Source organism: Ananas comosus, linkage group 22 (genome assembly GCF_001540865.1).
Source record: "Ananas comosus cultivar F153 linkage group 22, ASM154086v1, whole genome shotgun sequence".
In the NCBI taxonomy this organism is placed as follows: domain Eukaryota; kingdom Viridiplantae; phylum Streptophyta; class Magnoliopsida; order Poales; family Bromeliaceae; genus Ananas; species Ananas comosus.
In genome coordinates, this window is record NC_033642.1 from 9,868,339 (window position 1) to 9,893,234 (window position 24,896).

Here is a 24,896-nt window from a genome sequence, read left to right on the forward strand (position 1 = left end):
TATATATATATATATCTCTCTATATATATATATATATATATATATATATATATATATATATATATATATATATTCAAAGTATTTAAATTCAATTATCCAAAATATTTAAGTCAAATTATTATTACGAAAGTATTTGACTTTTATATTTCTAATCATAATTTTTTTTTTTTTCATTTGATATAGAACTATTGGAAGTCACAAGTCCTGCAATAATTTAATTATTTTGTATCTGTTGGTGTTTGAAATTAGAAAAGTTCTGCTTTTGCACTCCTATTTAAAGACCTACAAAAAAATTTAGTATTTTAAAAAAAAATTAACAAGACACGAGGTTATTGTTGGCCCTTTAATGAGAGGGCGTAAAAATATACACTCTTTTCAGGATGTACCATTAGCAGGGCTCTTAAATAATATTTTTTGAGTGTATCTATTAAAATAAATTTACAAGTTGAATCTCTAGTCTTAATCCTTTCTTTTTCCCAATATTCACTTGAATTGTTAAAGTTATTGGACTATTAACCATGAATTCTATTTTATTCATGCAAAAGTTTTGGTGGCATGAAGCGTGATAAATTCTCTAAAGCTTTTTGTTTTATAATTGATTAGGCTTATCCTCAGTTGTATGGAGACAACAAAACCAGGCTATTCATCTACTGGACGGTGAGATCTCCCTGGAAAAACTATTATAAACAAATAATTATATTTTCCCATATACTTTTAATTAAGGGCATATATATTTACAAGCATTATATAAGTTATTTCAAAATAAAAAATTAATTTTACTTTTCCACATTCATCTCAAAATTAATCTCGGCCAATTAATAAAGCCATTTTCTTTTCCAATAACATATATAGAATAACCTAGATTAGTTGAATTAGAAAGAATGTTGAATCCTCTCAGTTAATTTTTGGTTAAGGAATTCCACGTTCTATTTTTCTTAATTAGTTGCTCAATTTTCACCATTAATTTACTTTGTGCCCAATCGGTATGCTAGAGAATATGACGACTGAAATTTAGTTCTTGGACACTTTCAAAAGTCTAAACCGGCCATATTTAACAACGTGTACGGTCAATTAGGAAGCCTTTTATGTAGTTTTACAAAATAGGGTGAATTTCATTTGCATCCTCATAAAACTATGAAATATTATAAATATCCTTCAAATTTTTAAAATTTCACAAATACCCCCTAAATACAATACTTTTTTTTCATAAATGCTCTTACCATTACTTTTTTGCTAACTTCCATCAACTCATTTGTTTTTACTTTACTTTAAAATATGAAATTATTATTTTACCATTGTTTACTATTTCTTTAGAGGGACAATCTCATTCATACCTTTGAAAAGATCAAGATTATAATAATTAAATATCCCTACACAATTTGAAATATCAAAATTAATCCTATGAATATTTACTTTGTTTTAAAAGAACTTCAAGATATACTATCATTAGTTGGGGTTGTTTTAATCTTAGTTACGATATTATAGTATAATGAAGGTTAAGAATAAAATTGTTTGTTTTATCCCTAATAAATATTGAAAATTGGTGAGGGGTATACAATATGCTAGCCCATTTCTTTTTTAAAATTTTTATCTATTTTGATTTCAAATAATTTAATCAATTAAATATAGAAATTCAATTAATTAGTTAATTAGCTATTAATTGAATTTTGCTATTTTTAAATGAAAATTAGTTAAAGTTATTATATTTGATGGAATAATTATCTTACGTTGTGAAATTTTTATTTATTAAAATTCCATGTTTTCAATTTATTGTTTCAAACTACTATTGGTTCATGATCCATTGATTATAAAAAATTTTGTCGGTCTTTTTCATAATAAAACTAATTTTTTTAAATGAAGTCGAATTTTTTGCTAATGTATTGCTCCTAATTATAATGTGGATTCACAACCACAAACTTTCTAAACTTTAAGTAGTCAAATTAAGATTTTTTTTTTATTTTACAATCGGTATATATAGTAAAAGAAAAAATAACTAAAATAAATTATCTTCTCATTTGGACAATGAAGCAAAATAAAATTTAATTTAACTATAATTTATTTGAAATATAATATTTATTTCTAATTGAAATGAATAATTTTTCTAAACTAAAATCAATCAAATTTTTCTAAATCTTTAGTCTAGATAGAGTTAGTTAATTTTCAAATATAATAGGGGATATTTATGAAATAAAATCAGTAATTGACAATTAAATATAAAGAGGGGTAAAGTTGGACTTTAAATATTATTAACTTTAATTTGGATGGGCACTTAATGGTAGTTTATTTTTGAATGTTTTTTAAATTTAGGAGGATATACGTGATATTTCAATTTTTATATGGATATTTGTGAAATTAGATAGTTTTAGAAGGCTATTGAGTAAATTTTCCCTACATTACGCTTCTCATATCATGTATAACTTCTCTTCAATTATATGTACTTGCCCTCGTAAATATATTGCTGCAGTGCAAGCAACTCTTGCTAAGTTCTTTTCCACTGCATTTGTCACAATGAATCCATGATTTAATACTTCTTGGCGAGAATATATATTATATAGCACTTGTGATCTGCGACAGAGGGACGCATATATCACCACGGGGTGCTACAACTTGAAGTGCCCAGGATTTATGCAAACAGACAAGCAAGTAGTCCTCGGAGGAACGATAGCCCCAGTATCGACGTACGGTGGCAAACAATCCGAAAAAACTTTTCATGTGTGGAAGGTATATATAAATCATCTCGCAATACTAACGTAATTAAGCTCCATTATTAATTATTTCGGAAATTAAGAGGCAACAAACATAATATTTAACCTCAAAGTAAAAGTGTACTACATACGTACGTGCTTTTAAAAGCATCACACTAGCTAGCTAGTAGTTAAATTTGCACTTTTTCGCTCGTCGGATGTGCCCGGAGATCCAAGCACACTGTACGTATTACTAGCTAGCTAAGCATGCAGAATGTACGTACGTACGTGCTGAATCTCAAAGCAAATTAATCCTGCTTGCGAAAAATTGAAAGCATAGTTTAATTAATTTCATGGTGTAAACTACTTATTCATACTGACATATTTACAGGATCCAAATAGCGGCAATTGGTGGCTCGGCTATGACAATATTAATGTTGGTTACCGGCCAGCTGCGATCTTCACGGAACTCGCGAGCAGCGCCACTTCGGTGCAATGGGGTGGAGAGATCGTGAACAGGCACACCGTCAGGCCACACACGACGACCGATATGGGTTCGGCCACTTCCCGAAGGAAGGGTACCAGAAGGCCAGCTACTTCCGCAACGTCGAGATCGTAAATTCCACTAATGGCCTCATCCCACCCAACTCTGTCATCACCCATGCAACGGACCCCAACTGTTATGATATTCAGACCTCCAACAACGCGAGCTGGGGGTTTTATTTCTTCTACGGTGGCCCGGGCGGAAACCCTAAGTGCCCTTAATGCGAGAATTCAAAATACTACGCTCCCCTATTGAAAAATGTTATAGATATAAATAAGAGGAGCGATTTGGTTATGTATTTGATGAGTCATAAAAGTGATCACAAAACTGCTCTACTATAGATGCTGTATTTTATATATAAAATGTTATAGATATAAATAAGAGTGATTTGGTTATGTATTAATGATGAGTCATAAAAGTGATCACAAAACTGCTATACTATAGATGCTTTATTTGATATATAATATGTTATAGATATAAATAAGAGAAGTGATTTGGTTATGTATTAATAATGAGTCATAAAAGTGATCACAATCACAAAACTGCTATACTATAGATGTTGTATTTGATATATTCCAAACTCCGTTTGTGCGCGGATACCAGAGTTTGAGAATCTGCAATCTGCTCCGGCACCGAATGCTGTGGATCCGATACTAATTGCTAGTTATCATACTCTAATATCAAATATAATGATCCGACTTGCTTGCAATAACAATTCGTTAGATTCAAATCACTTACTCAAAATGATTAAACCCAATTATTATTATTGACGTGTCTGTCATTTATAAATCTATCACATTCTCTTATATTATCCGATGTGGAACTATTAGGATAACACAGAATTCTCCAAATTTTTGTCACATAGGATATACATGCCAATTGCCAGCTGCTCTAGGGCCCAAGTGTCCTCTAATTCAAGAATCACATAATCTAAAGTTCCCTAGCTGGGAAAAAGAATAAAAAAGAAGCAATACTACATTTAATTTGACTCTCCCAGGTAGCAACCTTGTAAGTGTCAACTTGTTGGAGAAAATCCAAAATCTCTAATTTATAATTATTCTCATTTATTGTCTTTTATTATGTTAATTAATTTGATAAATTAAATTAAATTTATTTCTTCTTAATGCCACATAAAGGCAAGAATTAAGTAGAATTAATATTGGGAACGTTGGAATCCCAACGTGCCATTCTCTCTCCATTGTATATACAATGGATTGCACTATTCATCTACAATAAACAGTGCTGAGAGAGAGTTAAGTAAAAAAATGAAAGTAGAAACTTTATTTAAATTCTTTATTTTATTGTGCTTGATTTTTTTATTTTTATCATCGGGTGTTGAAAGAGTCTCCGTCAACTTCTTTCACGATCGTGCTCGCAGGAGGAGGAATTCCGGTCGTACCTTGGGTTGTTATTTCCGGTTAATTCCGCACGTAAGGACGGGAATACGCCTTAGGACAGTGCCTCGCACGCTTCCAGATCAATCAAATTATTATTTGTATATTTGCGTTTATATGTAAGTTTAAGTTATTTATTTTTATCACAAAGTTTAGTTAGATCTAAATCACAATTAGATTTCTGTGCGGTAATTATTCTAACACAACTAATCTATAATGTAGTTTTCGCAAACATAGTTTTTTTTCCTTTTTGTTTTTCGCAAACATAGTTACTTGATTGTTTTTGTATGGATGGTTGGAGTTATTAGGAATCAAAATGGTGTACAATTATTTTCTCAAAGAGAGAGAGAGAATTGTAGGAGAAATAAATTATTGCCTGCACCCAGTGCATTCATGCACCTTGCAAACCATTTTTAATAAACCAACATTCGAGCTCATTCTTCAATCTCATCACTCCAACAGTACGTCTAAGTCATTTGTATATGTGAATGTATATGATGTATTGGTTGGTATAGATGGGGCGAACACAAAATGGACAAATATATGTGCCAAGCGTGGCCAAGAATTATTTACGCAAGAGAGAATGGTGCATAATTGTTGACCGGTAAATAATATTCTTTTTCTCTTGATGAAGAATGAACAATTAATTAATATTTTAGTCCAAAGATTATTGGAGAATGTTAAGGATAAATTGTTAATCATTAATCTCAAAAGCTTGAATTGTTAGAAATGCGCAACTAATTCTTTTAAAACGTAGAGACATAGTATTCACGGGTCTTGATTTGTAACTCAATTCAATCAGTCTCACACTACTTTAAATATGACTCGACGCAAACCGATTTTCCGCCATTTTGAGTATGACTCGACTCAATCTTACACAGTGCAGGATGCTAACGTCTTTAAGCCAACAAAAGTTTGATAATTTAGAATTATTCTATATTAATTTACTTTTTATTTCTTTATCTGGTGTGGAGAGTCTGGATGGAGATGTCATCCATTGAATTTAGATGCACGAGCAACCAGCTCTTGATAATCCTCCTTTGAAGGATCATAAGATTAAGGTTGTACTATCATTCTTCTCCTCCTATAATTGTTGTCCTATAGTACTTGCAGAAAAAAATTTCAGGTGCATATCAACAAAAGTGCAATATTTTTAGTGGGAGGGAACGAAAGAAGTGACGATGAGGGGTGGGATTCATCATCTTGTCGACGAAAGAAGATAAAAACAGAAGGAAAAGAAAAGAAACAGTTAAACCCACCGCAGAGACGTGAGCCGGTTCCGTTCAAGTAAAAAAAGAAAAACTCAGTTAGGTTCAGCAAAAAAGAAGAAAAACTTGAGCCGGTTCCGAGTGGGGTCCACACTCAACAGCGATCAGTTGGGTTTGAATAAAAAAGGAGAAAAGTTTGGTTCAAAGATGGAAACTTGTGGAGTAGTTAGGCCAGTTCGGCCGAAAGCAACAAGTTGATTTGACTCGATTCAAGTAAAGAAAGTGGGAAACTAGGTTCGGTTCAAGTAAAAAAAGAGAAAAACAAGAAAAAACTTGAGCCGATTTGGGGGAATCCACAGTCAACAGTGATAGTTTCGCTTCAAGTCAAGGTTTAAAGTACCGTGGGACAGGAGTATACCATTGTCACCTGATAGATACGCATGACTTCCTACCTGAATACTTTGATACGGACTTATTTCAATTTGTTTGGTTCCAGTAAACTCTTATTATATTGGTTTGAAATATTTAATCAAATAATTATCAATATTTGCTATATATAACTTACTATACTCACCAATTAACGGATTTGTAAATTTTTTTATATGTAAAGTACAACTATATTTAATTTAGAATAGTAATTTTTACATATTAGAACTTTTAAAATACAAAAACATTTTTTTTTTCATTACATGACAATCTTTCTTTCATAAAATAAAAAAAGTTAATTTTTAAAATTATTTTAAAAATTATTGGAAAAAAATCTTTTTTAATTATTTTTTAAAAAATAGTAAATTTATCAAAAAATTAAGCAATAAATTATATGACAAATAAATTAAATAAATTTAAGTATCGATTGGTATAATTTAACTTTTAATTTTATCAGTAACTTTAATCTTTTAACGTAAAAATAAAATTTCTTTGGATCAAATACTATTCCACCTACCACCACCTACCACCATCATCCCAACCCTACATCTCTCCATCTAATGGCTAAAACCTCAAAAACACCACTCTCTTGGTGTTTTTGAGAGTATTCCAGCTCAACTATATATATATATATATATATATATATATATATATATATATATGTCCAGCTGCTATACTATGGGTAGCGTGGGGCCTCCCGTGCTACCAAGTTGTTTTCGATGATGCGGATTCCAAATCAACGATCAGTTCCGTTAGACTTGATCTACACTATTAAAAGTATTTGAAAATTAAATTTTATAATTTTTCAATATCATTTACCTATCAAACGAGTAATCTAAAAATAAACAGCTAAAAATAAAAATCTCATAAAAAATAATGATAAAAAACTTGAATTTAAGATCAGAGCACTGATCTTAATTTAAATAGTGAGAAAAAATTTTCTATAAATATATTTATCAGATTTGATTACTTTACATCGTTTAAATTCAAAATGACATACACATCACTACCATTAAAATTACTTAATTTTTGAGACCTTATTGATCACTATGCCATATATATCGAAAAATTAGAAATTTAGTATTTCTAAATATCTTTTATAGTGTAATCAGTCTATATTGGAAAAAGTCGATCTCAATTTGAAGCCACATCATGAAAACATAACTTGGTTAGCACGGAGGCCTCCGTGCTACGATAGTATAGCAGCCATAGCGCTCTCTCTCACTCCTCTCTCTCTCTCTCTCTATATATATATATATATATATATATATATATATATATATATATATATATATCTTAGTTACCTTTTGAGTTTAATGGAATATATTCCATAAATTAAATACTAGAATTCACAACGGTGAAAAAAAGGTTCAAACAATTAATTAATGCAGGAAAAAAAAAAAGGAAAAAAAATAGTATACCAAAAGTTACGTTGTTCGGCCAATGATGTGCCCAGGAACGAAGAAAGAATAAATATTTTATCAATGTCGAATGTAGAGTACAAAAAAGATCTCTCAAAAAATTATAAGACCAAAACTTAATTAGATTTGGAGCACCGGACACGCTGCTCATTCTCACAGTAAATGACTTTCCCGCATAGACTTTAGCTAGTTGGGTTAGTATTACAATTGGAACGGTAGATAGGGTGATTGCAATTGACGTGCCGTCCTCATCAATGGTCCCCCTTAGTGTATATATATATATTTGTCTAATTTCGTGCCATTATCGTCCACTCTTTGTACGCTGATGCATCAGTCGGTTGGACTGTACTGTACACCACTTTCAAACCGGTAGCTAGTGGAGATTGATTGCATACTATAGTTTTCTGTTTGTTTCATCATGTTTCATCAGATAGTGATGGGCCACATGTGGAGTTTGGGTTTTCATTCATTTGGGATATTCTTTGCATTTGATGATGATGCTCATGAAGGAATATTGGTGACCTCCTCTAAGTATTATTGGACTAAGGTCATGGGTGTTCTCATGCATATCTCATCCTTATGTTCCACTTAGTAGTTGCTCTTGTTAAATTAGGTAGATTCGATATGTTGTAATGCGTAACGATGCACTGCTCAACAAACCTGGAAAAGAAATAGAAAATAATGCATCATGATGGATACTTTTCTTTTTTTGTTTTTCAACCTTCTTTTCATTTTTTTAGTCTTTCGTGGTTGTGGGTCGGGGAGGGTTTTAGAAATGTGAGGGGGAATTGAGGGACTGATCGGTATTAGGTGCTAAATTGCAAGCAATAGTAATTTTTTTTTAGCTGGTCAATAATGACAAAAACTAAATTAAATTACTCGGTTGTCGAATGTCGAAGTTCTAGAACTTGTGGCGCAATTTAGTTTATTTTTATTAGGCGCCAATATCAATAGTTTTATAAGCAGTAAAAATTGTTATTCTAACACTTGGATCGATTGAAAAGATAACAAAAAAGGACAAAAAAATAATAGATGAAAAATATTTGTCACAAGATGACGGAACACCATCCTCTTTCTTTTACACTGCTTTCCAATTCTACCATAAATAGAAGCCTTATTCATTATTTATTGGGAGAAAAAGAGGCAAATAGTGGAAGAATCATAAAAATGAAAAAAATTGCTCTGTCCCTAATAGCTACATATATCTGTCAATTTTGCCCCCCTGTAGTTGATTAGGGCCTATTTGAATGCTATTTTATCTTGTAGTGTTAAATATTTTTCTTTTTTGAGTAATTTTTCAGAAAATATATCTGTTCACGTTTACAAAAAGGTGTTTGGATGTTTCTTGGGAGTGTGGAAGCACAACAGAAGTACCTCCAAAAGTCTTGTAGTCTTGTTGTAGAAAGAGTTGTTAAAATCTTTGGACCTGTGGAATTGCTTTTTGTAGTTGTACTGGAATACACTAGACTAATTACTATACTAATAATAGTAGTAGTCTTAGACTTTTGGCTTATGAAGAGGGTTCCGAACCACTTTCCTTTCCGGTAATACGGCCCAGGGCAGGCTCTCTCTAATCGAAATGTGGGCTCACTGAAACTCGCATTTCGATAGTGTGAAAAGAATTGTTGTTCTTTCTTTTATTGTTTAATTTATATAATTTACTCTTCTTTCTTTTGTTTGTTGCAGGAAATGAATTGCTGTTGAAACAGGAGCTGAAGTATTTTTTTTATCGTTTTTAAGTATTTTCTATTTTCAAAGTTGAGAGAGTTAGGAATGATGTTGAACTGTATATCGAATATTATTACTCTATTGCCTTTAAATTGATTTTGCTATTATTTTGTTTTTAAGCTCTTGTGGATCAGAAGTCAATTAGCCTTTTAAATTATTGTTAAAAGAATAATTTTGTTTACTTTAATATTTTGTTTGTTATTTTGTATATGTTCTGTTTATAAATATAAGCTGTATATTTTTATATTTAGTTTATTACCTTTTTATTATTGGTGGCCATTTATTGCACAATTGGTGGCGACAAAAAGTTGCCTTTTATTTTTAACTAAGGTGGCGACTGTGATGGTTGCCACTTAAGGTAAATATTTGGTGGCGAAAATATATTGCCACCCTATCTCCATGAAAGGTGGCGACTAAGAAGGGCCACTAAAAAGTCATATTTGATGGCGACAAAATGTCGCCACGCTATGTTTAATAAGGTGACGACTAATAGTTGCCACTAAAAGTTATATTTGGTGGCGACAAAACGTCGCCACGCTACCTTCAATAAGGTGGCGACTAACAATGGCCACTAAAAGTCATATTTCGTGGCAATAAAATGTCGCCACACTATTTTAAAAAAGGTGGCGATTTTTCATGCTTCGCCACAATTTCATTTAGCGGCAACACTTTCGGTGGCAGTTTGTGGCGACTTTAAAAGTCGCCACCTTTTGAAAAGGTGGCAACTTTTTATATATATGGTGGCGACATTACTCGCCACCAATATATAATATTCTTGTAGTGACGGCTTCCAAAGTTGCTTCAATAACCGTACGGACACGACCAACATAATATAGCCTCGGCTCTCCAACAGCAAACATACGACTCAAGAGAACCGACTGTCATTAAAGTAAGTGGTAAAGAATTTGGTGGTTGTTATCCGAGATCCAAGTTCGAATACTAGTTGATTCACATTTTCAACTAAATTTATTTCTAAATAAAATAAACGAAACAGATAGTATACTACCTATCTCAAAAAAAAAAACACACACACACGGCTCGAGAGACTAAATTAATCCTCTCAGCCGATCAAGCACCAACAGCAATATATTGGGTCTTGATCAACTTTCTCTAAAGTGCATGGCTTAATTAGAATCGCGGCGTCATTAGTTTAATTAGCTGTAGCATATATATAATGCATAGCTATTTGTTAAAATCGGAACGGCGAAAAATAGATCCAGAAAATAATTTAATGCAAGAAAAGAAAAGATAAGGAAAGAACACTCCGATATTTACGTGGTTCGGCCAACGGCCTACGTCCACTGGCGAAGACGGAGCAAATATTTTATTAATGTCGAAAAGGCGGAGTACAAAAAAGATCTCTCAAAAGAATCCGATAAATTGACGCGCACAAAGCATATCCAAATTTAAGCACGTCCTTACAATCAAATTGGATCGGATCGATCGGCTCACCCAAGAAGACCGTACGGCTTTCCTGCTGGTTGACTTAAATAATTAGAGAATGCCTCTNAGTTGGTCGAGAACTAATCGAGTTGTCGTGTTTCAGGAAACGATGGCACCGCGTAGGCGATCTTCATCCAGATCGGCGCGGGAGGGGACAAGTGGTGTTCCCGAGCAAACCGACGCAAGCGGAGACTCAGAGCTTCATGATCAGTTGGCCACACTCGTAGGAGTGATGAGGCAACAAGCTGATGTGGTGCAGCGTTAGCAGGAGGCTGCTATGCGCCAGGAGGAACAAATGAAAAGACTCCAGGAAATAGTGGATCGGCTGGTGGCTGCACCAGCTGCGGCTCGTCGAGGACGGCCGGGAGTCGCGACAGAGGTATTTCCGTTGGAGTCGGGCTATCCGACTCCTGTTGGTTCCGAGTTGGAGGCAGAGAGGGAGCGAGCTTTGGCGGCCCTCATGGCTTTCAAGAAATTTGATCCGCCTACCTTCGATGGTGAGGATGCAGATCCGTGGGTCGTAGAGATATGGATTAATTCCATGGAAACGCTCTTCGAGGATTTGTACACGTTAGAGCGGGACAAAGTAAACCTAGTCGTGCACTATCTGAAACAGTCGGCGAAAGTGTGGTGGAAAGGCGTTAAGTGAGATCGAGCGCCTAGTCTCTCTCCTATGACGTGGGAAGAGTTTCGGAGATTGGTGTTCTCAGCCTATTTCCCCGACAGTGAAAAGCGAAAGCTTAAGGAAAGATTCCAAAAGTTGCGGCAAGGAGATCGCTCAGTTAGGCAATACGAGCGGGAGTTTTCCCGTATCGTGCATTGTGTCCCAAACGTGGTACGGAATGACAAGGACAAGGCTGACTGCTTTGTGCGTGGACTGCGGCCAGGCCTTTATAAGGCTGTGCTTGTACACAGGTTGCAGACTTTTGTTGAAGTCCTGGATCGGGCCTTGTGGATAGAACAAGGCGAGGCATCTATGCGGGAGGAGCGTGAGGCATATTACAAGGAAAAAGGAAAAGGACGGCCAGTGAGCGGACACGATGGTCAGTTGAGTTCCCAACGAACTTCGATGAGTTCGCGCTCACGATCCCGAGCTCCGGGGACTTACCACATTCGGTCCTCGGCGAGATGTGTTATTTATGGGGGCCCTTATAACCCACAATAGTGCGAACAGCGTGAAGGCAAGTGCTTCAGGTGTGGGCTGCCGGGTCATATGCGGGACGAGTGTCCGCAAGGTGATAGCCGGGCCTTGACACTGGCGATGGCCTATTCCTCTCTGGGACAGCCTACAGGTGTGCCACATGCGGCATGGTCAGGAGAGCAGCCATTGAGGACGATGCAGCCGGAGGATTCGCGGCGAGCGCCAAGTGGCCATGAATAAGCGACCCGAGTTGCGATGNTATAATACATGTCTCCTAATTAGAGTCTAATTCTAATTCAATTAGAATTATACTCCTAATTATAATCCATATATACCAAATTAAATCTAAATTATATATAATCCTAATTAGATTAGGATTTAAATTCAATTTAGAAAACTACAAATCTAAACCAAATATAACACTATTAAATACAAGTCTAATTCTAATTCATACTTTGTGTGTGACCCCATTGTGTGCAACGCGGGCGCCGTTGTTTAATTTGTGCCGGCCGAGCTGAAAGCCAAAATGCTAGTTTTGTTTGTTTTCACCAAAACATGCATATAGAATATTTTTATTTCTTAATTTCCTTTCTATCGACTTTTTTCTATTTTACTTTTTGTAAAAGTCTCCATTTATCTTATATATAAAACAGTATTTATCGAAGGCCCACCGCCATAACAAGATAGGGAGAAAGGAGTTCATACCAAAGACAATAGTGGTGGGAAGTTTTGATGTTAATCCAAATGGTACAAGTTATTTTAACGGTATTGTAGGAATATTTTATATTCAATGTATAGGATCCAATTAAGTAATTAATTGCTAAGTATTTTTTTTTAGAGAAAGAGGTAGCATGCTACCCGCTTCATTCATTGATCATATGAACTAAGCTACAAAAGTGGGGCAACCCGGCCCCCAAAAAAAAAAAAATAAAAAAATAAAAAAAACAATTATGACTGGAGGAGAAGCTTCCACTCCTTCACAAGCAGTTTAAATCTGTGGACCGCTATTCCGGGGTTAGGGGTGATATTCCGAAATATTACATCGTTTCTGACCTTCCAGATCACCCACCAGCATCCCGCTAGTTCAGCAAGTCTGGTACGCTTATTTAGAGGATTTTTTTTGCTAAGTATTAAAATTGTATATTGACCATTAATTCCATGCATTTTACCAAAGTTAAAAAATTAAAAAAAATAAATAAAATAAATAAAAAAAAAAACAGAAAAAGGCTGTAAGTATTGAAGTACTTATTGTTGATCACGCCGTGGTTGATGCATGGTTTTGTATTCTCCTCTAAAATGTTTGGAATGGTGGATTTAGTAGTGGATTTCAACGTCGCAACGACCCTATTGGCTTATCCAAATGATTGGTTCTAAATTAATTTTTGGGAAATAATTAGCAAACGTATTTGTATATTCAATTGACTCCTATATAAGGTGATGCAATGGGAGGAATTAAGATCGCATGTATAATAATAACAGAATTGAATATTATTAAGGGTAATTCATTAGGAAGTACATATCCTTAGTTACTTAATTACCATTCCTTAGTTAAATTTTATGGTCTTAATTAAGGATATATACTATGATTCATATGTTTCTTTCTTCTTCTTCTTCTTCTTCTTGTTTAACTGATATGCAGATATACTAGCTAGGGTCCTTCATGTCTCCTTCTCCTCCTACTGCTTTACTTGTTCTACTGCTAGTGTTTGCCGCCGTCGTCTGCAACGAAACTACGCATGCCTCAGCTTTGAATGCTACTACTAACATGGGAGTGTCGCCGCAAAAGGTGGAGAGGATTCAAAGATACTTGGAGAAGATAAATAAACCTGCTGTAAAATCCATTAAAGTAAGATTAATGGATAGACGCGCGAGTAATTATAAGATTAAGTTTCTGTTATATATTTTAATCTCTCTCTTAATTTGTTTTCCCTCTTATTTGATCTTTTGCAGAGCCCAGATGGAGATATCATTGACTGTGTTCTTATGAACAAGCAACTAGCTTTTGATCATCCTCTTCTGAAGAATCACAAGATTCAGGTTCACATTATATGGGTCTTTTTTTAAGAAAAATCTTATGTTTCCCGTATACTCTTTGGTTTGATTTTTTTAGTAATTCAATTGGGTTTGGTTTTGCAAATTTGAAACCGATATTGCCACACTCTAATAGTTCCATACTAAATAAAAAACAAATTGTGCATGAAAATATAAATATCAGGAGTTCTCGTAATAATAACTTAGTCGATCCCATACTAAAAAAATATTACCACAAAATCGATCATTAGGCAAATGTTTTTCTTTCCACAAATACTGGCACCAATCTTTTTTTCACGAACAATGCCAGAGAGTAGCACCCAACAGGCCGGCTTTGCGTTCCGAAGCCGCCAACCAACAGCCGAGAAATGAAACCGCGAGCAGGGCTTGGCAGGCATGGAACCATGTCGAAAACTGCCCCGTCGGAACGGTGTCGGTACGGAGAACGACGGTGGAGGATGTGTTGCGAGCCGGATCTTTGTCTCGCTTCCTCAGAAAGAAAGTTCTTAAACGTATTGCTAGCGAGCCTTACACGGGCCATGAGGTACAGTAAAGTGGAGCCTAACCTATCGAAACACAGAACTTTCCACTTTGATACCATATAAAATAATAGTTTGTCTCGAAAACAAAAAAAAAAAAAAAGAAAAAACTTTTGAAAAATATTCTTTTTACATACACTAATGCTTTAAAATATTAATTTCTTTCTTGAGTTGGATAGCTGTGAATATGTATTGCAGTACGCAGTAGCTTATGTCGACCAGCAACAAGCGTATGGGACTAAGGCCATAATCGACGTCTGGGATCCATCTGTCGAATTCTCTAGTGAGTTCAGCCTTTCCCAGATCTGGCTTATCGCAGGATCGTACGAGAACGAGGATCTCAACACCGTCGAAGTTGGATGGCAGGTAAATATATTTTTGAATGCTAAATTATTGAAAAAAATAAATTCGGTGTGTAAAACAATATACATCGATTTTCATTCTGCATTTAATCTTTTTTATCCTTTTGGTTCAAGCTTGCGCTTGGTTGGCTTGGCTCCTTAATAACTTATTTGGAAAACTTAAGAAGTCCCTATTTTTATGTGTGTATATTCATATGTGTTGGTTTAAATGAATTAGCATTATGTCCTGTGACGGGAGATCAAATGGACCGAGTTATGTTCGAAATAGCGTGAGGATGGATTGGGCTGAGTCATATTCAAAATGGCGTTAGGCTGGATGAGCCAAGTCACAATTGAGATCCGTGGGCGTTGTATCTGTATGATTTAAGTGAATTGGTTGCGTATTTCTAATAGATTGAGTTTTGGGGATTAATAGTTAGCGCCACCGTGCTGGAGGGGGTATTGTTGGCTTAAATGGATTAGCATCTTGCCCTTTGACAGAAGGTCAAGTGCATGAGTCATATTCGAAATAATATAAGGTTAGGCTGAGTTGAGTCATGTTCGAAGTGACGTAAGATTGGGTGGGCCAAGTTACAATCGTATATATACGCTTTAAGTGAATTAATTTCGTATTTCTAATGGGTCAATCTTTTAGGCTTCATGATTAACGCCAAGAATATATACGACAATATATATGTACTACTACTCTCCTTTACTTTGAGAATGGACAAATAATCAAAAGAAATTTTCTTTTTTGACACGATGACATCTTGGCTAGAAAGGAGTTTTACTTCGAAATTTATTTTTTTTCCTCACTTCTTTAGTGGTGAATTATTGCAGAGACACCAATTGTCCCTAAAGCAAATGGCAAAGGGCTTGATGGTTGGTACCCGAGACCCAAGTTCGAATCCTAGTTGATTCACATTTTCAGCTAAGTTTATTTCTAAATGAAATAACCGAAGCGCATAGCGTGCTACGTACCTATCTCTCAAAAAAAAAAAAAAAAAAAATTATTGCAGATACCATGAAATTTATTTCAGATAGTTATTTTTGAACAACTGTTACTGCTGTAGCCATCTAGTTATATCATCACTACATATTTGCTATCAAAATAAATTAAGAAGTTAAATCTCCAGTCTCTTCCTTTCTTTTTCCCCTCTTTTTTTTTTCGATTAAACACAGGTATAATTTTTTTTTTTTGCGGGTATCTTCTGTAATTTTTCATTTTGTTTTTTTATTGAGCTTCTTTTAAATCACATACCATGAGAGAATTATGAGAGAATTATGTGACGCTTTTAATTCTAATCGCCGGTTCAGGTACTCGGTGGGAGCAGCGCACCCAGGCTATTCATCTACTGGACAGTGAGATCTCCCTCGAAAAACTATTCTAAACAATTAAAAATTATTTTTCTCATCTACTTTCAATAAGAGCATATATATTTACAGAAGCACTATATAAGTTATTTGAAAATTAATTTTTATTTTATTTTTCCACAATTAATGAATCATCTCAAAATTAACATCGGCCAATAAAGCCCTTTTTTTTTTCTAACAGCATAGAACAAGCTAAATTAGTTGAATTAGAAAGTATTTTGAATTCTCTAAATGATTTTTGGTTAACGAATTCTACATTCACTTTTTTTAGTTCCTCAATTTTCATCATCTACGTATTTTTTGCCCAACCTGATATGCTAGGAAATATGACAATCATGAAATTTAGTTCATAAATACTTTGGAAAGTCTAAATCATGCTTTACAACATAGATCGTTAATTACAAAGTTTTATAATATATAATAAAAATGAAACTATAATAATGATCACTATACTATCACTAGTATATCAGCTATATTAATTTTTCATGCATGTAAAATAGGAAAAGAGCTTTCACCATGCACGTGCTTCTACAGCTTATAAATGTTGCTCTCGTAAATATCTTGCTGCAGTGCAAGCTAGTCTGAAAAGTTCTTTTTCACTGCATTTGTCATAAAGATTTCTGTAGAATATTAACGTATCAAATTAATAATAAAACTCTCAAAATAATTCTCACATATAAAACTTTAACTCACACACTCACTAATATATATACACTCGAAAGACTACAAGCCTCACACACTTATTTCACTACTTCACTACACCTTACAACATTTCCTCACCTCACACCACCACTCACACCTTTTCTTCACTACTTCATTTCACTCTTCACTCTCACACCTTACTTCGCTACTCTTACACCACCTCACTCACACACACCCTTGGTGTGGAGGCCTCACACCAATTTATAGGCCTCCAACCTACCTACATGAGTATTTTAGAATTCTATAGAGCACTTATTTCTAGAGCTTTCTAAAGTGCTCTATTGGCAAGTAGAGAGCACATGTTCATAAAATTTTTTAAAGTGCTCCATTAGTAAGTAGAAAATTAGAAAGAAAGAAATCATTCTAAAATGTTCTTTTAGAGAGGGAGAGTTGTCTTTCAAATTCATGATCTAACACTTCGTGGCGAGAATATTAGTAGTAAATTAGAATTCTGATCTTTATATATAATTCGTGCCTGAGCTCTTTAACTAGCGCTAATGATGCGACAGAGGGATGCATATGCCAGTACAGGGTGCTACAACTTGGTCTGCCCAGGATTTGTGCAAACAAACAACCAAGTAGTACTCGGAGGAGCGATAACCTCAGTATCGACATACAATGCCACCCAACGTGAAATTACCCTTCTTGTGCGGAAGGTATAGATCATCTCGCAATACTGAGTTAAGCGACAATATCACTTTCGAAAGAATCAAAACATTTAGCCTGAAAAAGCACTACGTATATACATACGCACTTTCGAAAGCATCACGCTAGTGAGTTAAATTTGCACTTTTTCACTGGTCAGATGTGCCTGGAGATCCGAGCACATTGCATTACTAGATCTCAAGGCAAATCCTTCGTGCGAAAAATTGGAAGCATAGTTTAATTTCATGGTGCAAACTGTGTTTATTCATGCTGACATATTTACAGGATCCGAATAGTGGCAATTGGTGGCTTAGCTATCAAAATATTGATGTTGGTTACTGGCCAGCTGAGATCTTCACGCACCTCGCGAGCTACGCCACTTTGGTGGAATGGGGTGGAGAGATCGTGAACGACGATGTCAACGGGCAACACACGACGACCCAGATGGGTTCGGGCCACTTCGCGGAGGAAGGGTACCGAAAGGCCAGCTACTTCCGCAATGTCGAGGTCGTAAATTCCACTAATGCCCTCAGCTCACCCCAGTCCGTCAGCACCATTGCAGGGAACCCCAACTGTTATGATATTCAGACCTTCTTCAACGCGAGCTGGGGGTCGTATTTCTTCTACGGTGGCCCAGGCAGAAACCCTGAGTGCCCTTAATGCGAGAATTCAAAATACTACACTCTCCTACTGAAAAATGTTATCCATGCTCCTTTAAAAGGAGGAAGTTTTCCTCCCTTTTGTCTTTCCTAAAATAACTAATTACAAATGAAATATAATGTCAAAAATGATATTATGATCTTATCTTTTCGATTTGAGTTATATATGTGGTAGCTCTTTTTAACTTGAATCTGTATATGTATAGTATGCACACTCGAGATCTTTATGGGGCTAAGGCCATAATACATGTATGGGAACCGTCAATCCAAATCTCCATTGAGTTTAATTCTCAAATATGGATCATGGGAGGATCATATGTCTCAATACAATTAAAGCGAGATGACTAGTAAACATTTGATGCCTGTAAAATCGATTACAATAAAAAAAAAAAAAAACTTAAGCTGTTAAAAAGTATTTTAGATCGTCAATAGAAGAAGTGACTGTTTGAGGTGCTTTTTTTTTTTTTTTTAACATCTAGTCTATAAAGGTGTCCAAAATATCCGATATCCCATACCCGATCCGGACCCTATCCGGACCTGAACCGGACCCGAACCGAACCCGATAAAAAATGAATAGTATACAGATAAAAAAAATTACCCATTAAAATTTCGGGTATAGGTCCGGATATTTTATACCCATATCCGATTTGGACCCGACCCGAACCTAACTTTTAAATGGGTAGGATCCGGAATAGTTTTCAAATCCGGACCCGGATCCGGACCCGATGAAATATCCGATAGTAAATAAAAAAAAGTAAACTTTTGAAGTTGAAGGATCAATTTTAATATGACTTATAGATGATGAGTCACTATGTATTTTCATCCTAATGAAACCCTAGCCGTCTCTTTTACTCATTACTTTTTTCTAATTTTTTTTACTCTTTGTTTTCTACTTTTTTTTCATTTTATTTCCGCCAACAATATTTCATTGTCAACAATATAGTTTGTTTTTTTACTATTTAATAAAGTTTATAAAAAAAAATATTTATACGGATATCCGTACCCGATTTAGACCCGATCCATATCCGATTTTGAACGGGTAGTACACGGGTAGTCACTACCCAGACCCGCTCAAATAGACCCGATGGATATATTAGAAACTTTAGTACCCAGACCCGGACCCGACCCGAAGTTAAATGGGTAGGGTATATATATTTTTTTGTAACCATTTCTTTTTAGGGTATGGGTACAGTATATTAATTACCCAAACCCGACCCGGTCCACGGACATCTTTACTAGTCTATCGAGCTGGAGGGCCGTGTTGGGCCAGAAGCCTAGGAGATCTGGCTCGGCCCAGTTTATTTTGGCCCGGGTGAATATGGGACAGTGCCACACACATTACACTCTGGGGACTGGGTCATGTTGAGGGGAAACTAGAAACGGATACGGCGAAGAAGTGGGAAACGTTCCAGAGAAGTTCCACCTCAATGCCACCTATAATGTACCCGACAATATATTGCAATAGATAAAAATCTCGCTTCTTCAACTCATCTCTCACCTCCAATATCTTCATGTTTGAGATTTCCATTTATGAGGTCTCTAATAAATTCCAAGTGTGCTGAAGCGAGCGTATCTCCGTCACTAAGACATATGCCGAATGTTTGGTATTCTGGAAAATTCTTCTGTTCCGCTCTAGCCAAACTATTCATTACGTTGAGGCTATTGTCGCTAACTTCCTTCGTTCTAGAGCTCCTTTATCTTTGCTCGTATCCCAATTCATTATGTACTAAGTTGATTAAGTAAAATAAATATCTTTGTGTGTGACCCCATTATGTGCCTCTTGTGACAATGTTGATTCATCCTCTTGCTTATATGCTCTGCATTGTTAACTAAAAATTCCGTAGTTTTTCACACTAACTGCCTCATTGCATGAACGTCTTATAATTAAGTGGAAAATAACAGTGCGACAATCAATATCTTTCATTAGTTTACGAAAAATCAGCAATGTTGGTTACAAAATATTAAATTTACCATTGAGCTTATTTTAATATTACATGCCAATTAAATTGCATAAGTCAATTGCTCTGGCAAAGACGTAAAAGATCTAATTTGTCAAGTGCGAAAATATAAAAAAACAAGACAAAAAAAGTATATATACAAATAATTTACATATATCATCCGACTAATATTGGCACACGTCAACGGCGGAAAAATTGAGCCAAGATTTTTATTTTTGTCAAATGTGGAGAGCAAAAAATATCTCTATGTGAAATTCCAACCCCAAATTACACTCTATATTCTCTCATCCGCCGCACCAATCCACAAAACAAAAAGAAGGATATTTATATCAGTCCATGGCTATATCCCAATAAAATTAGGAATAATCATAATAAGATAAAAAATAAGAGTAGGACTACTATACTCTTATGAGTAGTGGACCCTTAATACTCATAAGTTGTTTTTCGATGATGGAGCTTTCGAATCGACGATTCACTCCGTTAAATATGATTTAGAGTATTTGAAACTTCTATAAAATAAATTTCGTAATTTTTCGAAATCATAATAAAGTCCATCGAGCGAGCATAAAATGAACGGTCAAAATCGAACGACATCCTAAAAATGGATGATCGGATATTTCAATTTAAGATCGGAGTTATTAGTCTTTATCTAGATAGTGAATAAAATTTTCTATCAAAAATTCAACCTATTCCAATTTTTTTCCACCGTTAAACTAGCAAGTATCCCATACCGGTCATTAAAAATTGTCAATTTTGTAAGCTTTTGATCGTAAGGTAAATGATGTCGAAAAATTATGAAATTGAATTTCTAGAAGTTTTAAATGCTCTAGATAACGTTTAACGGTGTGGATCGTCGTTTCGGCAGCTCTATCATCGAAAACAACTTATGAGTACAAGAGCGATCGTACTCATGAGAGTATAGTAGTCGGACTCTAAAAAATAATTCTTACTTAATTCAATAGATCGATCAAAATAGATTATAGAGTTAAAATAAATTTGACGCTAGAAGAGTTCGGTGCATACCTAATGCCAATTAAAAGTTTTTCTAATATTTTGTTATTATTGTATTGTATATTTTATATGCCCCCATTGTCCACTATATATATATATAGTCTTCCACTGATATTTTAAAAACTAACCTCGGTCACGTGATGCGCACTTACCAACTGAATTACCCGCGCGATGGTGTTATACAAAAGTTAAGATACAGGCAATTAAGCTAAGCTCCATGTAAGTCTCGGCCCCCACGCTACAAGAAATATTGTCATATGAATTTTTAATTGTATCAAATTGGTTTATTAAACTATTAATTTTATTATTATTTTTAATTATTCCATGCTTTAATAATGTAAGAATATATTTTATTAATACTTAGCATAAACTTTGATATATACGAGACGCTTTTTTATTTGTTTATGTTGGAATATATTGAAACGGGACGCTCTTGTATCATTAAATATAAAAAAAATATTCTTAGATAGTGACATCATGTACATAGTAGATCCGTAGATGGGTTACTCGCGATAAAATTTTGCCATTTTTTTTCCTTAGCCGTGCATTAATTATTTGAATTGTGATTTGGAGTCTCAATTAGTTGTGCCGCTATTTACTATTCTTTTCATATTAGCACTAATGAGCTGTCACGATGGAACCTTAAGTCTCAATAGCCGTGCATTAATTAACGAGTGTATGTACACTAAGTCGGTCAAAAATTGTATGGACATAGTGTCTAAATTAGTATTTTTGAAAATACTCTGGATGGACGTCACGTGGCTCGCAGGCGCCCATCCCACCGTCCATTTTTCTTTCTCTACTTTTTTATCTCTCTCTAAAAAAAAATCACATTTATTTTTTTTAAAAAAAGAATGGTGAGATGGATGCCTGCGAGCCACATGGCGCCCATCTGAAGTGTTTCCAAAAAATGTTAATTTGAACACTATGTCCATACAATTTTTGCCCCACTAAGTCATGAAACAATAGATATATATAAAAAAAAAAGTTTATTATCATAAAAATAAAACAAAAAAAAAGAAAATATGGTAGTCGACTGTTCTGTAAGAACGTGTGGAATGTGTCACAAGCCGATACGAATACCCGGAGACTTGATATATACAAGTCAATTGGTTGCCATCAATCATTTAATCATAATGTACGAGCTAGCTCAAAACGTCGGTGATCCCTTTCAAAATATTGTAACATTTTGCTGAATTTATTAGCTAATCTGTGGAGACCTTCCCAACTATAGATTGGTCATCCTAAAATTTAATTTTGGATTTGAGGTATCTTTAACTTTTAATTCTTTATTTATTTTTTATAAGGGTTAATTGTATGTAGCTATTTGTAAACATAGCGAATTACTAATATATCCATATACAGTTCAACTTTTTTATATTATTCCTGTAAAAGTTCTAATATTTTCAAATATGCCTATACTGAATCCGTTAAAAAAATTTAGTTAACTATAGATAAAAAACTTACTCTTGGATAGTCAATTGGGTAAATTGACATTTTTACCATTCTTATATTATATCTTGTTCTCTTAATAAAAACTCTAGTACTGGAAACTCTTTTTCTTGTTCTTCCTTTTATTCTTTCTCTTTCTCCTTCATGCTAATTTCGAACACGTAACTAAAATTTCTGTCCCTATTCATCCACGACACTTGTTACTTCGCCCATGTCGAACGCGTGTTGCTTTCCCATTCAATTTCTTCTATAATTTTTTTTTATTTTGCTAAAAAAAAGGCTTAAGAGAAAAATAGTGAGAGAAGATGTTGCAATAATGGTGAATTGGGCTGAGTTTTAAAAAGCAAGAAGATGAGGAAGAAGATTGTCACGCCCCGGATTACACGTTCCCCGGGCACGCCGACAAATCCGCCGTATACAAAGAAATTTTCCCTGTATACGAAGCGACAGCTGTACCTGTAAATCAAACACTACTACGAACAGTAGTAGAGAGCTGCTAGAGAAACAGAAGCTAAACAAACAGAGTTTCATATACATAGTCCGTTCCCGCAGCGCTCAATCTCGGGATGGGCTGCACGACTCGATCTCCACGGGATGACGTCCATCTACAAAACAAAGCTCAAATACATGTATCAACTGAATTGAGCGGTCACGCTCATCGAGACATAAAACCTAAANTCGACAGCGTCGAACCTCGGCGCGACGTCAAGAACAGTGAAGACGCTCCCTCGCCCGGCCTCCTCGCAAAGCTCCGGCAACAAGCGCGCTCGAACGGCTCGCGGCGCGACGTCGGCGACGAACGCTCCACCCAAGCTTCTCCTCCTCGCGTATGGCTCCAGAGATAGAGTGGGAGGAAATTTTAATTAAGGAGGCATGTACAACCCTCTAATTAGATAAGCATGAAATACATGCATGGGGGCACGTGGCATTATATATATATATATATATATATATATATATATATAAGGATACTACAAAGATAACCATTGAAAATTTTTTGAAAAAATATTTCTGTATAATTACAACAGTTACGGCTTTTGGCGGGATATATTTATGATGGCAAAATTGACATTTCACTTATCTGTTGTTAAAAAATAGGGGTAATTGCATACAGCTTCCTGTAAACATAACGAATTACAAATATATCCCTATAAAGTTTAATTCTTTCATGTTATCTTTATAAAAGTCCAGTAATATTCATATTTGTCCATCTACTTTGTTACCGTTAGAGAACTATTTATTTTTTAATAGCAGATAAGTAAAATGTCAATTTTGCCATAGCAAATATGTCCTTCTAAAAGCTCAACTGCTAAAATCGTACAGAAATATCCAACCAAAATATTTTTAATAGTCATCTTCTTCCTTATCTTCTTCCTCTTTAAAACCAACCAATCCACTATTGTTGTAATATTTTTTCCTAAACCTTTTCTTTTGAACAAAATAAAAAAAAATTACAAAGAAAATTGAATGAGGAAGCAACATGTGTTCAACATGGGTGAAACAACACGCGTCATGGATGAATGGGGACGGAGAAATTCTAGTTACAGGTTTAAAACTAGCACAAAGAAAAGAGAGGAAGAGACAGAGGAAGAGAAAGAAGAAGAAGAGTTTCCATTACTAGAATTTTGATTGAGAGAAAAAGGTATAATATAAGAGGGATAAAAATATCAATCTACCTTATTAACTAATCATGGCTAAGGGGGTGTTCGGATCCTTGTAAAACACCTCTGAAAAAACTTTTTCGGTTGAAAATTTTTTTTCCTGTTGTTTGGTTGTCTGTAAAAAATTTTTAGGGAAAACACTTTTTACAGATTCTGAGAAAACAATTCCTTTTCGTTTTCCGCTCGATGTGTGCGGAAAACGAAACCTGATGCTGTGAAAAATCGCGGTGCAGGAATATTAGCACGCGGTCCACGAGGTGAACTTCACCTCGTAGACCGCGTGAGGGAGAGTCCACGAGGGGTCCACGATGAAAAATCGCGGCTCATGGGCTCCCTTGCATCGGGGTCCACGAGCTCATGTAAGAGCTCGTGGACCGAGGTGAGTGGTCCACACTGGACCACTCACCTATATATATATATATATATATATATATATAGAGCTAGGCTACTATACTATCGGTAGCACGGAGTGCTCCGTGCTACCAAGTTGTTTTCGATGATGCGGCTTCCAAATCGACGATCGGCTCCGTTAGA

At 35.0% G+C, this 24,896-nt stretch overlaps 2 protein-coding genes across 4 annotated transcripts in view; both read left to right on the forward strand.

Moving 5' to 3' along the window:
• The window catches only part of LOC109727175, a 5,808-nt gene extending 2,177 nt beyond the window's left edge, over positions 1–3,631 (forward strand). Inside the window, exons 6-8 of the mRNA XM_020257121.1 lie at positions 604–657; positions 2,575–2,721; positions 3,076–3,631. Of these exons, the coding sequence (XP_020112710.1) occupies positions 604–657; positions 2,575–2,721; positions 3,076–3,303 (429 nt within the window). The 3' untranslated portion in view covers positions 3,304–3,631. The remainder of the gene's footprint in view (positions 1–603; positions 658–2,574; positions 2,722–3,075) is intronic.
• LOC109727174 lies at positions 13,344–18,443 on the forward strand. Of its 3 annotated transcripts, XM_020257118.1 has the most exons (8): positions 13,345–13,486; positions 13,629–13,835; positions 13,940–14,026; positions 14,331–14,564; positions 14,758–14,925; positions 16,218–16,262; positions 17,486–17,632; positions 17,907–18,443. In XM_020257118.1, the coding sequence occupies exons 2-8, from the start codon at positions 13,650–13,652 to the stop codon at positions 18,279–18,281; spliced, it is 1,242 nt and encodes a 413-aa protein (XP_020112707.1). In that variant the 5' UTR covers positions 13,345–13,486; positions 13,629–13,649; the 3' UTR covers positions 18,282–18,443. The 3 variants fall into 3 exon arrangements, with proteins under 3 accessions (XP_020112709.1, XP_020112707.1, XP_020112708.1); XM_020257120.1 differs by lacking the exon at positions 16,218–16,262 and having other exon boundaries at positions 13,344–13,486; XM_020257119.1 differs by lacking the exon at positions 13,345–13,486 and having other exon boundaries at positions 13,497–13,835.

Coding starts and splice junctions, on each gene's coding strand:
- LOC109727174 (XM_020257118.1), top strand. CDS start 13,650: ATGTCTCCTTCTCCTCCTACTGCTTTACTTGTTCTACTGCTAGTGTTT. Junction 14,565..14,757: donor AGCCTTACACGGGCCATGAG/GTACAGTAAAGT, acceptor TATGTATTGCAG/TACGCAGTAGCTTATGTCGA. Junction 16,263..17,485: donor GGCTATTCATCTACTGGACA/GTGAGATCTCCC, acceptor ATGATGCGACAG/AGGGATGCATATGCCAGTAC.